The 17,101-nt window shown below is 46.2% G+C and overlaps 1 protein-coding gene across 2 annotated transcripts in view; it reads right to left on the bottom strand.

The window, feature by feature from the left end:
• The window catches only part of sipa1l3 (signal-induced proliferation-associated 1 like 3), a 98,598-nt gene that overhangs the window by 38,415 nt on the left and 43,082 nt on the right, over window positions 1-17,101 (bottom strand). For both annotated transcript variants that reach the window (XM_036961354.1, XM_036961355.1), the window contains exons 2-3: window positions 14,208-14,324; window positions 1,194-2,886 (exon numbers count right to left, since the gene is read on the bottom strand). In XM_036961354.1, the coding sequence (XP_036817249.1) occupies window positions 1,194-2,658 (1,465 nt within the window). In that variant the 5' untranslated portion in view covers window positions 2,659-2,886; window positions 14,208-14,324. The remainder of the gene's footprint in view (window positions 1-1,193; window positions 2,887-14,207; window positions 14,325-17,101) is intronic.

Genomic DNA, 17,101 nt, shown 5'->3' with positions numbered 1-17,101 from the left:
CCATTTTCAATTACACATTGAATTAAAATCAGGTCATCAAGGAACCTGAGGACATTGATTAAGAGCTACAAATGACAAACAAAGACTGTACAGCTGAGCCGGTGGTGTGGTGGCATGGCTTGCTCGGAACAGATTCCACTTTTCCCAGATGTCACATGCTTGAGTAACCTTCAGATAGGTAGAGTAGATAATACAATAATAATAATAATAATTTACAAATGACTAAATTCAATTATATTTGCTCTTCAATCCACAACAACACAAACCGATTGCTTTGACGTGCTAGCCTTATTGCTTTGCGCGATATAGGCCTCGTAGCCAGACATGTTGGTTTCATAAACAGATCGCTCCACATGATATTTTATTACAACTGTGTGACGAATGAGTAGCCTGTCTGCTTATCTACAGTTTGATGAATTTGATGAATATAAGTGGAAATCTCCGATGAGACACATTCCTAAAGTAAAAGGCTTAAACATATCCGTGTGATTCATTAACGGCCTACTCCTCAAACGGAGAGCGACTTCTCCCATTTGTGAGCGGAGGAGGAGGAAACCCATGGAAGGATCTAGTTTTCAACTTGTTTCGCCCCTGCATAATTGAAGAGGCTCAGCCATGTTTAGCATTCCCGCTTTGTCCTGCAGTACAAACGTCAGCTTTTTGACATGCATGCAGGGTAGTACAGTTACAACACCGGAGTGGTCTCATGTTCCACACAGCGTTCTGTCTCTAATTAGGCTCTTAGCAGACGATTCTGTCCTCGGGGGGGCAGCCATCTATTTTTCCAGGGTCTTAGAGAGGCAATGCTTGGAGCGCGCGCGTGTACACACACAGTTCTCTATGATCGGGGGCATTTTAATAGGAAGAGACAACCAGTGTCAGGATTAATGTGCTGAGGCAGAGAGGTCACCGTGTGTGTGAGGGAGTAAACTAATTCTTCCCAGAGCTATGAACTCAGTTTGCCAACAGACAAGAGGCAGGTAGGTACATGTTATCCTCTGGGACCGCTGCCAGGTTGGCTGTACAGGGACAGCTGGATGGAGGAGGAGAGAGTACCACCAGTGGAAACACTAGTGACATGGCTAGACTTTTATTGACAGCAGAAAATGATAGGGAGAGTGAATACTAATAGTTGTACAAGTTAGGCAGGATAGGGCGGCTGGACCGAGTGGCAACATCAGATGAGTTGTTACCTTTCCCGTGGAAGTAGTCTCGGTAGTAGCGTGCCCCCAGGTCCATGTGCTCGATGCTATAGAGTTTCAGCCTGTCCATTCTGGTGACTTGCTGCTCTATGGGTACCTCCACCACCGACACACTGGCGTTGCTACGCCGAAGGCTGCCCCTCGCCAGGTCACCCGCGCCCCCCTCCCCTCCTCGCTCGGCCGAGGAGCTCAGGAAGCTGACGTTGCGCTCCCCGTGTCCCCCCGTCTCGTTCCGGAAGTGGGGGCAGCTGAGGAGGAGCAAACTGGAGGTGGGGCCACCGGGGGGGCCGTCCAGAGGGTCCACGCCCAGGGAGGGGGTGGGGGCGCTGGGGTCGAGACCTAGTGTCAGGTCCTCAACGCTGGAGTAGGTAGCGTCCAACCCACTCAGAGCTGAGGACCGTGACACAGCCAGGGAGACGGAGGCCGCCGATGCCCCGGTGGCAGTGTTCCTCCGCTGGGATACATACGCGCGCTGAGCAGCAGCCTCATGGAGGTCAAACAGGATGCTCTGGGCGTCGTAGTGGACAAAGCTCTTGGGGCACACCCAGGGTTTGTAGGGGGTATCTGTAGAGTTACGGCCTCCCCCGTCCTCCCCCGCCTCCCCTCTGTCCAGCTCCCCTCTGCTGGAGCTGCGGAGCTTCCGGAACAGAGAGGATGTGCCCAGAGACGAGTCTGTCCCCCCACTCTTCTTCCTCACCCTGTTCTCCGACCGTCCCATCCCTCCATCCTCCCCCCGGGGTGTGGGGATGGGGGAGTGGCCCGTGGGGAGGGGTGCCGAGGGAGGGGAGTTGGTGTACAGTAGCTCCCCCAGGTGTACGGGGGCAGTGCTGCGCTGGTCGGGCCTCTCCTGGTGGAATTGGCTGAGCATGTCAAAGAAGCTCTGCTCGGGGATGCCCTGCACGTCGATGGAGGAGGTGCTGCCGTACTCCCGGAACAGATTAGCACCTCCACGACCTTCCACCTCGTTCTCATCCTGCTCGCTCAGAGTAACCTCGCTGTTGGAGCGCTGCCGTAACGGGGGGAAGGCACGCAGGCCTACGGGAGACCCTCTTCCACCCCCGTACCCACCACGGAACTCCACGTCCTTTGTGCGTCGCCTTGGTAAACGAGCCACTCCTCCCCGCACCAGCCCGACCTCGGAGATGGGGAAAGATGCGGAGGAGGTCGTCGTGGAGGGGTCGTCTCCATGGTGATTAGCGCCTTGCCCGTTCTCCAGGAGCGACTCCCTCGATTGCGCATGGCGCGGCGGCCACTCAGCAATACGGGCGCGGACGCCCATCTTGGGAACGGAGACACGGGATTGGGTGGCTGGGTCAGAGGAGGGGGCAGGGTGGCCGTTGAGGGTGAGGTGGAAGGCGGCATGTTGTGTGAGGAGGGACCCAGGCCCTCCCCCCCCACCCCTCTCTAGCAGGTCTGAGGAGGTGCAGGTGACCCCTCTATCTCTGTAGGTGTTCATGGCGCCCCAAGAGAGCTCAGGGCAGGACAGAAGGCAGGGGGGAAGTGGGCTGGCATCCCGTGCCAGGGTGGGGGGTAGGGGAGTGGGAGAGGAGCCCCACACACACTCTGCTGATGCTGCGGCCTCCACCTCCCACACACATCGCTTTCACTGGGAGGGTGAGAACCTGCTTGTCAAATGCCCAGTTACACAGTAGGTCGTCTCTCTTCTCTCAGGCTCTGGGCAGATCTGGGGAGGAGACAAAACACACATTGATATGCTGATGACCACAACAAAAAAACTAAAAACATGCATACAGTAATACGCTGTTTCTTAACATGCACACCTAAACACTAACCTACACTGACCCAGATTCCCCCCTCCTACCCAATGAAATGACACCACGAAAACTGACTACAGCAACTCATCTGCAGTAGTGTGTGAGAGAGTGATTAAGGTAGAGAGGAGGATATGAGAGAGAGGAGAGAGAGCAAGAGGATATGAGAGAGAGGAGAGAGAGCGAGGATATGAGAGAGAGAGGAGAGGGAGAGGATATGAGAGAGGAGAGAGAGCAAGAGGATATGAGAGAGAGAGGAGAGGGAGAGAGAGAGTGGATGATATGAGAGAGAGAGAGTAGTGAGGTGAGGGGATTTGACAGAGGATTTCTCCTGTTGAGACTAATCTTCAGAATGCCTGACAAGCAGGGTTATTATTATCATACTAGTGTCATATTTCAGCAGCAACACACACACACACGCACGCATTACATTACACCAAATCAAACTCCTGCATCATAAAGCCATACTGAAAGTGCTAGGACAAATCCCAACTAAACCGACTGGATAGTTACATGGAGGCAGAATATGCACACACACACACACGTTGGGTTACTGCTGCAGTGTCATCTTTCAGCTAATTTAACTTACAAGCAGTATGTGTGGTTCTTCATTTTTCTCCTATCTGCTCAGGGCGATGATAAATATGAGAGCATCTATGCTATGTACCTGGTATCAGCCCGTGAGAGGTATGTGTGTGTACACAAGTGCATTACAGCTGGTGTCAGGCAGTGAGAGGTCATAAGCATTCGTGTGTGAGAGTAGGTATGTGAGGTATGTGTGCAGTGGGTATAAGTTTAAGCACCAGGCCAGATATGAGCATGACTTTGAGGTTGGGTGAAGTCAACCTTTGTCCTATCGTGATTAAGTACCAATAAAACATCATCCCCTATTGGGAAACACTTTTGACAAAAAATATATAATAATATATTTTTTTAAAGCTAAAAAGGACAGCTAACACGAGCCCGCATGCTGCGAGAGGGACGAGAGGAATCATGACAAAATATATTTGGGAGCCAAATATTTTTCAGTAGCCTATTCCTCTCTGTTGAAGCCGTGGCATGAAAGAGGCGAGTGTCTGTGTGTGCCGACGCACAAGACAGCCTCGCTGGCTGAGCGTTGTGTGATGGGTTGTAAAATCATGAAGGGCACGGCTTCAGAGCACTGCTTCAGAGCACGCAACTCTGCTGTCCTCAGAACTGGATAATTATTCAATGATTTGCATCTTTGCCTAATCTGCCTTTATTATTATGCCTAGGCTCGATTACATGGCCTTCGGAAATGAATCAGACCCCTTGACTTTTTCCACATTTTGTTACGTTGCGGCCTTCTAAAATGGATGAAATTGTTCTTCATTTGTAATGGGAATTTTAATGTTTTTGCTTTTCTTGTCAATAATTTCTGTCTTCTATTCATGTGCTGTTCTAATAACCAATTTCTGTGTTCACGCAAGTGGCTGACTGTACAAATCCTCACTGTCAGTAGCTGCAATTTGTCAGTGCGCCCAGACATTGTTTTGAGAACGAATGAAAGATCTCGGTTTTTGTGGTCTCACCTTCGAGAGAAAGAAGCCTTGTGAGGTATTGGTCTGTCACCTGTTATGAACCAGTATTGGTCGGTCACGTGGATGAAACAAAACAGTAATGATGAATTAATTATGCTAAACCAAGCAAATATAACTTGTGTATAGCCATTTATAAAGACAACTGCTGGGTCTGCCCAGGAAAAGCTCCCGATTGACATATGTACTATGGTGCATCAAGTTGGTTGGAACCTCTCCAGTGCGCTGACAAATAAACAATGATTCATTTAAAGATGGACTTTGTGTCCACCTGTAAGAATTTCCATGACACTTTCCTCAATCTAAACACAATACCCCATAATGTCAAAGCAAAAACTTTTTTTTTTCATTTTTTTTTTACATTTTAGCAAATGTATAAAAAAATATTTTTTAAAAAATCCAAATTTTCATTAGTATTCAGACCCTTTACTTTGTTGAAGCACCTTTGGCAGCGATTACAGCCCTGAGTCTTCTTGGGGAACGACAGATTTTTACCTTGTCAGCTCGGGGATTCGATCTTGCAACCTTTCGGTTTCTAGTCCAACGCTCTAATCACTAGGCTACCCTGCCGCACTTATGTAAATAAGGCATCTGTTTTTTTTAAATTTGTAATAAATTTGCAAACATTTCTAAACCTGTTTTCGCTTTGTCATTATGGGTTATTGTGTGTAGATGGATTTAAAAAATACAACTGTCATCAATTTTAGAACAAGACTGTAACGTAACAAAACGTGGAAAAAGTGAAGGGCTCTGAACACTTTCCAAATGCACTTTACATAGCTAATAACAAACTGTGGAAATAGGATTGGCATACTCTACACAGTTTCTTTCATAAGCTGTACGTTTTCATTTGAGTTCTCGTTCAAACTTTCAAACTAAATGTTGGCTCAATTCCACTTCTCGTTGACTGATAATATGTCATTAAAAATAAATCTGTGATCAAATCTGATTGTCACAATAGTTACCATTTGAAAGCTGCAACTTTAGGACAAACACTATTAGAATGGCCCCTGTTTGGCAAATACTCATAACTGTAACTCGCCTTAATGCTTTCGATAAGCTATTTTAATTAGTAGGATTTTGCTTTTGGCCGTTTGGTTTGCAACGGCAAGGAGGAGGGATGCATGCATAACTTAATTTAGATTAAGCCACGCTCAACTGTAAGGTTTGTTCGAACTACTCATTTGATTTTTCTATCTTGCTATTGTTTGTTCTACCCGTCTCATTATTTATTACCTTAGGCCTATCATGTTTTTCGTTCAGAGTTAAGTTATTGTCACGTGACGTGAAATGCATTTGTTGCTCTTTTCCAACAATGCAGTAATCAATAATCAATAGAAAACTTATAAAACAATGATAAAAAATCAAATAGAACAAAAACACACAAGAAATAGAAATAAGATCAACAACAAGAAAACAAGCAAGCTATAGACAGGGTCAGTGCCAAGACCCATATTCCCAATGTGCAGGGATACTGGAGTGGTAGGGATAAGTTGACTAGGCATCAGGATATATGATACAGTATACGTTGCTGCTCAGTTTGATGACTGTGTGTGTGTTGCTTGACATACCAGTAATATCCCGGTACCAAAACGTCATGATACTTATGATACCAACATTTTAGAATACCGTAGTACCGTTTCATATGATACTACCAACTTCTTATGCCCTACCGATCTAAAGAACCTGCTGGTGACTTTTATAAAAGTCACTTTTGTTTATAAATTTAGTTGAATTGAAGCAACGGCCGCTCGTCTCTTGTATGGGCAGGTCCAATGATATCCACTTTCATGTGTATATCACGTGTGGCAGCAGTAATCATCCTGCTGCATCCCTTATCAGCCCTCACTCACCTGCTTCTCTTCGTCAGCACTTCACGTCTATTCCACCTTCAGGTTTTAAAAAATATATAATTTAGCCGTGATGGCGAGTGGGGGTGCAGACCCCAATGAGTCTTCCGTTGTTCGATTTCTACATTTGTTGCATTGGAGCAGTGTGCAAAGCCATCAATGTTGATACGTTGTATCATTTCATCACCTGTTATAACCAAGAGCACAGGCCCGTGTCTGAGTCGACTTTGCAAGCTCACCATCATGCAGCCTCTGAGTGTCAGAGGGGAAAATGGAAAGAATCGTGACAGGCATGCATGGAGCTTTTACGGCAAAGAAAAGAGCTCGTCTCCAACCTAAACGGTTTTTAAAAAATATGGCCCATATTACCGGAGATGCCTTTTTTTTTGTCATATCGAGATTCACATGCATTTTATATAATTTCACAAACCATGTTGTGGGCCGTAGAAAAATATATATTTTTTTTAAATCCAGAGTCGTTAATTATTGGCTTGCTAGCTAGCTAGCTCAAGTACCAGACCTAGCTAGCTAACAGTCTGGTACTTGACAGTAGGCTTAGGCACATTTCGGTCTGCTATTCATGAGATGTGCTTCAAAAGGTAGGATTCATATTAGGCCTAATCTAAGCCTAAACTAGATAAAAATCTATGTATTTCTGGTGCTCCTTAAATTCTGTTTTTTGTGACTAATGTTTTAAAAGTTGGGAGCAGTGTGTGTGTGTGTGAGAGAGAGAGAGAAAGCTGCATGTGTGTGTACTGAAGAGTAAAGGCATGCATGACACAATGACATGCAGATCATTATGCATGTATATCACAGGAGGTTGGTGGCATCTTCATTTGGGAGGACGGGCTCGTGATAATGGCTGTTCCCGATGAGTGGAATGGTATCAAACACATGGCTTCTGTGCGTTTTGATGCCATTCGCGCCGTTCCAGCCATTATTACGAGCCGTCCTCCCTCCAGCAGCCTCCACTGATGCATATTCGTTCCTCCCATTCCTCCAGCCAAATCACAGTTAGGCCTTTGCAAATATGAGCAAATCAGCCATTCTATGCAGAATTCTATAATACACTGAACAGTGTGAATTTAAATACAATGTGTTGCATTGAGTAGAAGTTTCAGAGACAGTTTTTTGGAGAACGTTTAAAAAATAACGTGAACAAGCATCAGAGGGGGGGGGGGGGGGGGGTGCTAAGCCACAGATTTTTTCCCCACCGTGGTATTTCGATACTACTTGGCATCGTGATACTTGGCCTGGTATCATATCGTTTGTTGGCATCGTGAGAAGCATAGTGTGTGTAGAGTCAGTATGAATGCGTGTGTGTGTGTGTGTGTGTGTGAATAGAGATAATAAAATAGGGACAATGCCGATAGTCTGTGTAGCCATTTTGTTAGCGGTCTTATGGCTTAGGGATAGAAGCTGTTCAGGAGCCCGTTTGGGTCAGACTTGATGCTCCGGTACCGCTTGCCGTGCGGAAGCAGAGATAACAGTCTATGGCTGGAGTCTAACAATTTTCCGGGCCTTCCTTTCATACCGTCTGATATAGAGGGCCTGGATGGCAGGGGAGCTGGGCCCTAGTGATGTACCGGGCTGTTTGCAACATCCCCTGTAGCGCCGTGCGATCGAGGATGGTGCAGTTGCCATGCAGTGGTTATTCAATAACTTCAAAACGCTCTGACAACTCCGTTAGATAAATTCATAGTTTGATCACGCAGTAGCGTGGCCGGGAAAAAAAACAGGTCATATTCACATCAAATGGAGAGAAAATACAAAATTAGGCTTTTAAAATAATTAAGAAGCCGTGGTGTCCACACACAACAACAAAAAATAAGCGTCAGCTATGTTGCCCAGATCATCCGAAAATTTTCTGACTGGACATTTTGAGCTGCTTTGATGAAAATCTCTGTCTACATTATTCTCTTGCATTCTATAAATTGTTTATAGCATATTTATTGAAATAGGTTGTGCAGGCTATAACAACGGAATGTTGAAATGGGCTATAGTCAAGTTGAAATGGGCTATACATAGCCTGCCACATCACAATGTCGCCACTATCGACGATGGCTGCCAATCATCTTCGATATCAGACACTATCGTAATATCGCCCGACCCTACTCCACCCATCCTGCTGTACATTCTCACCCTCCCTTGCCATGGCGTTTTCAGAAAGAAACAAACGAGGATGCACGCAACTATGCTACTTCATACTCAGCTAAGGAGGGGAAGGGTGAATAGAATACCGAGAAGGGGGGAGAGAATGTAAAAGCGACAGAACAGCAGAACGCTAGGGGGGGGGGGACTGAAAGGGGGAGAAAGTGACGTAGTCGAGAGACTGCGAGGAGGAAGAGCAGAAACGTGTTCACTGAACCAAAATGACTCGCCTTAATATGGCAGTCACAAAGAATCAGGCTTCACCACCGCCCCGGCGCTATAAAAAACCTAATCTACCTCTGCTTTATTCAGGGTCTTTTCTCTGCTCAAAAGTCTCTTGTCTAATGTTTCTCTCTCTCTCTTTTTCTGTGTCCCTTATACCTAGGCTCAGCTATCGCCATTTTATTCAGTCTCCTCTCCGCTCACACTCCCTCCTCTCCTTCGTCGCTCCATCCCTATCGGTTTCCTTTTGCTTCATCCCGGTGTTTCTGTATCTCTCCATTCGGGCTTTGTGATCCGCCAATCCTTGTTCTCATTCCATCCCAACATCTGTCTCCAGTAAGCTTATGATCCAGGCAATTTCTCAGTCTGACATTGTTTAACGGATGCTAGCTACTGGTACGAGGGGGGGGGGGGGGGGGGATAATGTTTTGTGAGGATCGTAATCATTCCCACACAAGCTTCTATTCATCATTCTACTCAGCCGAATTTGAATTATATTGAGTGTTACATCTCACAAGGCAGAGAGTGAAGGAAATTTGTGTACGTTCTGCACAATCCTCTTGTGATTCACTTTTGGCATATGACAGCATTACACACATACCATGAACAAAACTCATTTGCAGTGAACAAAACCCCCCCGTGTCAGTTGAGCACCAGTTAAACACACAAATGAATTGTGTCTTTTGGAGAAGGACAGGATATTCAAAAAGGCCCCTTTCCGAAGGGTCCTGCTCTGATCCTGCTGCTCCGGAAAAAAAACCTTCCCTCATCCGGCACGTTGGCTTTGATACGCTATCAGTCCCAATCCCAGATAGGTCCCGGGCTGCAACAGCCGGAGAACGGGCCCTTTTATTCAGCTGAACGCAGGTCAGGAGAGAGTGGAACTTCTGTCATGTCTCTGGGTGTCCCACGACACCGTGCCAAAGGCCGGACAGACGCACAAGCTGGGAGGGAGGACAGACACAGACTAAAACACAGCCACACAACGAAACAGGACGTGTTTGGCACACACATCTTGTTATGCAGTGCACTGATACGTTTCTAATTCAACTCAAATGTGACGTTGTTGGACGCCGTCGCTAGCCTCCACGGTTCACGGAGCCTTTGCCAAACTCAAAGAGATGGGCTCGCCACGGCCCAAAATAAGAGCTGCAAGGAAACTCCTCCAGACAGACCCATCGCAACCCAAGGCACAGAGGATGGCCCACATTAGGTGAAAGGGACGAGCTTTATCCCCAAACAACTAAAATAACTAAATAGAGTTAAGTGGGGGGGGGGGGGGGGGGGGGGGCAGAAAATGGCAAGTGCCATAGGAAACAGGAGCCACAGGAACATGAAGGGCTTTGAGCCACCCCCAGGCAGACACAGCTCTGGCCCAAACTACAGAAGACGTAAAGCAGGAATGTAATGCCTTTTAATTACTCCCATAGCAATTAGTGAGGTCTCTGAAGATGCTGCTGCCCCCCCCACCACCACCACCACCACACCGCCTCCCACTCGGAGTGCCTGTGCACCCTTGGCCCACACAACGCAAAACACATACTGGAGCTGGTAATTACACTAGTCACTCACCATAATCACAGAGAGAGCAACGAGAGAGCTACAGCTTACCAGCGGAATTATTGTACACATGCTCCAGACGGAGAGAGACGGTTACTGTATCGTCACAAAGCCAAGTGGCCAAGGTCAAGGAAAAAGTCACTTGTGGAACAGACGGCCACGCAGGATAATAATGCATTTGAGATAGAGGTAGCCTACGCATAGAATGGCGACAGAATTAAGCAATAAGGCCCGGGGGGGGGGGGGGGGGGGGGGTATGGCTAATATACCGCAGCTAATGGTTGTTCTTAGGCACAACGCAACACGGAGTGCCTGGACACAGTCCTTAGCCGTGGTACATTGGCCATATTCCACAAACCCCCGATGTGCCTCACTGCTATTACCAAACTGGTTACCAACGCAATTGGAGCAGTGCAAATAAATGTGTTGTCATACCCGGCTGATATACCACGGCTGTCAGCCAATCAGCATTCAGATTATGTAGACAGGGGGACCTGATCCGAGATCAGTATTCCTACTCTGAGATGCTTTACTAATACCAGCGCTGGTAGAGATCGACTACAACAGAGACTGGGCTGTGTGGTCTTCATACACAACCCCCAGGGCCGGGGTGGAATATACATGAAGACGAGAATCAAGTGCTGAAACATATGTAGCCAAACAGTACTTTACAAACTGATCGAGAGTGACGGGAGGAAATGACACGAGACCCTTGATGTCTGTTCAGTTTGCCAGAATGTTAGCGTCCGTAATCCTTATTAGGAGACAGAATTGTTGTAACGAGTGAAAACTGTGACCTGTTAATGAATGAATAGATGATTAGTGAGTGGTGGAGATGACTAGGACCCTTACTGTCACTACAGTGGGTTGTGAATGTGTAGCGATGCAGAAAGTTCAGCTCGGTTATCCTCTGGTCGTTGAAGGGTTCCTGTGGCGAGTCTGTCTCAAGCTAGTCCAGGATGACCCTCCTCTCTGGCTACCTGATCTCAACCCACTGGCTTCCCCTTGCAACCTGTCCACAGCTCTGACCCTAACCAAACCCCGGTGCCACATGAACATGATAAAAGGACTATCTGTGGTTTTTCCCAGGACTGTTGTGTGATAAGACTTGACCAACTTAGCCTGACTCTGGTCCCGGAGGGCTGCAGTGTTTGAGATAAAGTGACGGCTTGGAAAAGCTGGCACACACACACACTGCAGCCCTCGTTTTTCACCCCTGTCTTAGTGTGTCCTCCAGGTCTGCTGTGCTTCCCTACTGAACCTGGCAGTGACAGGTCTTGTCAGGATCAGGGTCTCTGTGCTGCCTCTCCTGGCACGGCTGTGATGGTCTCCATTGATTTCCTGTGACATTGTTTTGCACTCTGTCCCTGATAACCTCTACTGTCACTGCTGTGGTCTACTCCGTCATACAGGCAGAACGCTAGCCTGGGGGAGAAGCATTGGCAGGGAGTGATACACACACAGAGACACATGCGCATTTGCATTGTGCGCACACACACACACACACACACACACATAGGAGAAGGGTGCATGGGGGCTGGGAATGAGGGGCGACCTACAATCTTCCCCTCCTCCACTTGGTTGCCTGTGATCTGAAGTAGGGTGAAGGGCAGTGGAGGTTTGAGGAGTTGTTGCGAGGGGGAGGGAGATACGTTGAAGGTCGCCTTGTCGACTCTGCCATGACATAGGCTTACACAAATCTTTACATTGATAACATTAGGAGGTAGTAAGATTTACACATCAGCACAAGGCCATGCAACATCTGAACTCCTCCCCCCCTCTCTGACTGGATGAGATGAGCCCTCATCTTACACACCATTGGTTCAGGTTTAAAAAGAGACTGTCTGACTGTTACAGCTCATTTCTAAAGCGTGTCCCGAGGCCGTCATGCTGAGCAGTGGTACTTTTAACCCCAATCAGCTATGCAAATAAAGCATTCATCATCATTTCACCGAGACCTTTGCATCGACTCCAATTTACTACCACTTTAATCTACTGCTGTGGTGCAATCTAGCACTGGGCCTTTCCCCTGGGGTAGACAGCCACTTTAGAGAACAGGGGGAATTCTCAGACTCAGAAAGAGGGAACGCTAATAGCAGTCAACTGCATTACTTCCTCTAAAAGTCTGTGGTGTAGCTTAGTAGAACTACAGTGGATTCAGACACAGTACTCGACTTTCGGACTGAATAGGAACATGACTCGCCTCGGTCGTTAGTGATGGGGGGGTTGATAGCTACATATCATGATATTATTTTGAAATATACAACATATCGTTTTTTCCCCATGACTGATCAAAACTTGTTTTCTCATGGCTCTCGCTTGTCCCTCTGCAGCAGACATACGGTGAGCAATATGTTTGGACCGTGGAATCTCAATTAAAAATCACAGTGTCGAATTTCAATACATATAGAATCGCAATAGATATCGTATCGACACCTAAGTATCGTGATATCATACCGGGAGGTCCCTAGCAATTCACAACCCTATTGGACAAAGTGCATTTAAGTGAATATTACCAGTGCAGTAAAACCAGGACTATATGGTTAAGTGTAGATCTATTTCATATGAGTAAGAGATAGAGGCAGCGGTAAAAATCAGGAGAAAAAAAAAATATATTTCCTGCTTGAGGCTATACCCTCAATTTTTTTTTTTACCTGACATTGTAGAAACAGCTGGTTACACTCTGAAATGTTCAACGTTGTCAGAAGCTATTTGCTTTTACATGGTTTGTTCTAAGGTAGCGCTAATATGCTAGTGTAAGCCTAAGAGCTCCTGTCCTAGCTATGGTTCAGCTAAACGTCAGCCTTCGGCTAACAGACAGCACGTTGATGTGAGGAGGATGCAGAAATTATTTTGTTTGGCTAGCAAACTAGTTCGCTAGATAACGTTGCCTAGCTGTGTAGCCTATATTATAATATGAATGACGCTGTATGATAACGTGAATGTACTTTTGTTACTACGGGAGGGGTAAATGCTGATGTTACTTGATCATGAAGAATGTTGTTTGTTAGATAACTAGCTAACAGGAGTTAGCTGTGTATTTTCAGCTAATTGAATACGTACGGATGAGAAAATAAACCACGCTTGTCAATGGTTGCATTATTCAAGAGTGTAATCTGGTTTGGTTGTAATTATTCATTAGTGTAATGTATTTCAGAAGAAAAGTTTCTAAGATTGTTAAATAAATTGTGCTTACTGGCTAGTGGCTACTGTGATATTTAGGGTCAATTTGATCTGCGGACCAAGAACGACGCTTTGCCAGCCACAACAAAAGGCATAGCAAGGATGTGATGCGAACTGAAAAGTAGAAATCTATTTTCGCCACGCCGCATCTCTCGCAGCGGGAATAGGGCCTAAGACTCAGCCACAGACGTCAAAACACACCCCTTAACCTCCCCCTGACTGTTAACATTGACAACACACAGGACGGCTGTCACATAACAGAGGATCAAGTGATGCCCCAAGGTTAAGGCTGGTCCGCACAGAAGACTTCCAGTATCCCTAATGGGTTCGTGTGCGAGCATACACACTTGCGACCACATTCAATCTCTCAGCGTTAAAATGTTGTCAACATTCAGGCTACAACAAACGGATGCATAGACAGAAGCAGGACCGAACAAATCAAAAACAGTCCCGTGTCGACTATGCAAATGAAACCCCAAACTCTACTGGTGGGAGGTGGGGAGTTTCACTGAGTATTGAACCAGGTCTTTCAAGCTGTCATCTGAAGGCAATATAAATCTGTAGATGGGGACACAAATCCTGCAACACACTTTCTGTGACTTCCTTCACTTTTACAGCCAACCACGTATTGCCCTGCTGCTGTAAAATAACAGTGTTACTAACACATACGTGCACACACACACATTTGTTGTTACTCATTTAGCCTACCTCCTCCTGGCGTCAGCTGTGCAGGTGAACCGGGCGTGGTCCGCGTGTGTGTTGACTCACAGGGCATCAGGGGATCAGTGAGGCGGGGACAGGGGAAGTGGGTCACAGCTCTGCTGCCTGGAACACAAGAGGAACACAAGGTAAGAAGTTAGAACCACTGTTCTCTGCTATTAGGGAACCGAAGAGAGAGAACTACCAGTTGTTTAAAACTTTTAACGGGTGACATTTTGAGTGAAACGTCAGAGAGCCCGAACAAAGCCTCCAGGTAGCCAGAGGGAAACTACACTAACACAACTGGGAAGATCTAAGCCAAAAGAGAGAAACACACCGCAAAACATTAATTTTGCTACTTTACTTTAGCAGATTCATAATGTTTATTTGTTAACCGGTAATAACATTCCAAGTAGGCTGACTGAGCTCTATGTGAGGAGTTGAGTGGGTACAGTGTGTGTGTGTGTGTGTGTGTAAGTGAGTGAGTGGAGTGTGTGTGTGTGTCTGCTGTCAGTTCCAGGCTCATCAGTCCAGCAGTGAGTCTATTGTGTGATGAGGAGACATGGATGCCAGGGGCTCTGTCTGTGTCTTACAAACACACACACACACGAGGCCTACATCCAATCACTCAGTGGCACACACCATAGTCTCCTAAATACACAAACTCACCAGTTATCTCTACAACATTCATATGTTAGCACCCAAAATCGAGCAAACAATTAAGATCTTCTGATCCTCCACGGATAAAACAGCTCAGACATAAAGCCTCTTTTAATTGACCTCTTTTCATGTCACTACGACACTATACATGTCAGACGTTATACTGAAGTAAAACAAAACTTTTATTGAACAGATAAATCCGGCAGCATCCTCTGGCATTTCTCTCCCTCTTTCTGCCTCCTTCCCCCCCATCTCTCTTTCTTTCTCCCGCTCTCTTCCTCTTAAGGCATCAACATGCTTCAGTTCGGCTGGCACCTAGCCGAACTCAGCTAGGCCGAACCGAACAAATGTGTCTGTATATTCCCTTAAAGAACTTCGCTTGGAAAATGAGAAAAAAAGCAGCAATACTACTGCAATACTACTACCGAGGGTCGGCTACAGAGTAGTGGGATGAGGAACGGGGTTGATGTAGGCTCAGTAATATAAATTTTAAAAATGGTGTTGGGTTGCTCAGAACCGGAGTGAGTCATGTGAAAGGGTATGCAAGAGGGTGGGGTGATCAAATATGGGGGAGGGCAGGGGGAGGGCGGGGTGAGCAGGTGAGGTTTACGGTTGGGCGGTGTCAACTTTTGTCCTATCGTGATTATGTACTCATAAAACACTGTGATATACAAATGGTATCGCCACTACTGGCCAACACCTCTAAAAAATATAATTGGGCAGGAAAACAAAACCCTACTATAACCACCATTAGGCTATAGAGTGAAATCACATTCACAACTGGACAAATCATGAAACAACTTGGGAGGCAAATATTTTCTAAATATCCTTCCTGGCAGAGGCAGCTTCAGTATGTTGGCACTTAATCTAAAATTGCTTAAATCATTTTTTCCCCTCAAGATATACACAATACCCCATAATGACAAAGCAAAAACGGGGTTTTAAAACTTTCTGCAAATGTATAAAAAATAAAACTGAAATATCACATTTACATAAGTATTCAGAGCCTTTACTCAGTACTTTGTTGAAGCAACTTTGGCAGCGATTACAGCCTGGATTCTGCTTGGGTATGACGCTACAAGCTTGGCACACCTGTCCCGAAGGCACTACTGCATTGTCTTGGCTGTGTGCTTAGGGTCGTTTCATCAGACCAGAGAATCTTGTTTCTCATGGTCAGAGTCCTTTAGGTGCCTATTGGTTTTCCTAAAGAAGTTAAATCCGCGTTGTGTTTTGTTTCCTTTCCACGATACTTACGTGTATCGCGATTCTGGTATAGTCCCGGCTTAACTGTCTGGCCTACATTCCTCCCTTGCTTTCTTTAACATATTTATTGAAACAAATAGGCTATATAGCAAATAGGAATAGGCAAATGACTCTGAATGTCGCTTGTGTGCTGTACCACTCCCTTCATTGCTGCGCGGCTCCAGTCAAGTTCAAATAGGCTAAACCATCGTCTGTCACATCGTGATGGCTATACGATACTATTGTAATATCGCCCAACTCTAGTGAGGTTGATTGGGCTGAGATGGAGGGGAGGGGATGGGGGGGGGATCAGACACTGCTAAAATATCCTGAGGGGGAGGCCCATTACCGTCTGACAATACAGTGCCAATCAATACTGATCAATTCAGGTCCACTTACTCCACGACGCACAGCACTACAATCTCTTAGTAAATGCATGTGTGGGGTTGGGGAGAGACATTGTGTGTGTGTGCGTGCGCGTGCCATGAGTGTGTGTGTGTGTATCGACTAAACTACTGGAGAGTATAGTATCCAGAGCCAAGGGCCAGTCCTGAATATAGCCTGCAGAGTCAGCATGGATTTACAGTTTAGACCTCCCCCAACTTCCAAAATCAAAATCAAATGAAGAGTGAAAACTTTCCAGCCGTGGCTAACAGTTCAGCCCATGGAGTAGGGTCACTGGTAAGCCTGTTAGGGTTGAAATGTATAAACACAACACCTAGGCCACGGGGCTTACAGGCATGTAGGCTAATAGCCTAGCCTACATTCCATTATAATAAACACAAAGAAATGAAGACACTCCATTTAGCCTCGTATGTGTGCATTTTTTTTTTTTAAATAGGACATCAGCTGTATATTTAGGACTGGAGTCCTTCTCTGTGGTTGCAGTGCCTGCCAGACAGAATGACCATCAAACAAAAGAGAAAAGAAAGTCATGCCCAGTGCAGAGGGAGAGCGAGTGAGTGTGTGTGTGTGTGTGTGTGTGTGTGTGTGTGTGTGTG

This window comes from Oncorhynchus mykiss, chromosome 24, assembly GCF_013265735.2.
Source record: "Oncorhynchus mykiss isolate Arlee chromosome 24, USDA_OmykA_1.1, whole genome shotgun sequence".
NCBI lineage: Eukaryota > Metazoa > Chordata > Actinopteri > Salmoniformes > Salmonidae > Oncorhynchus > Oncorhynchus mykiss.
This window is presented reverse-complemented; position numbering and strand designations above follow the sequence as displayed.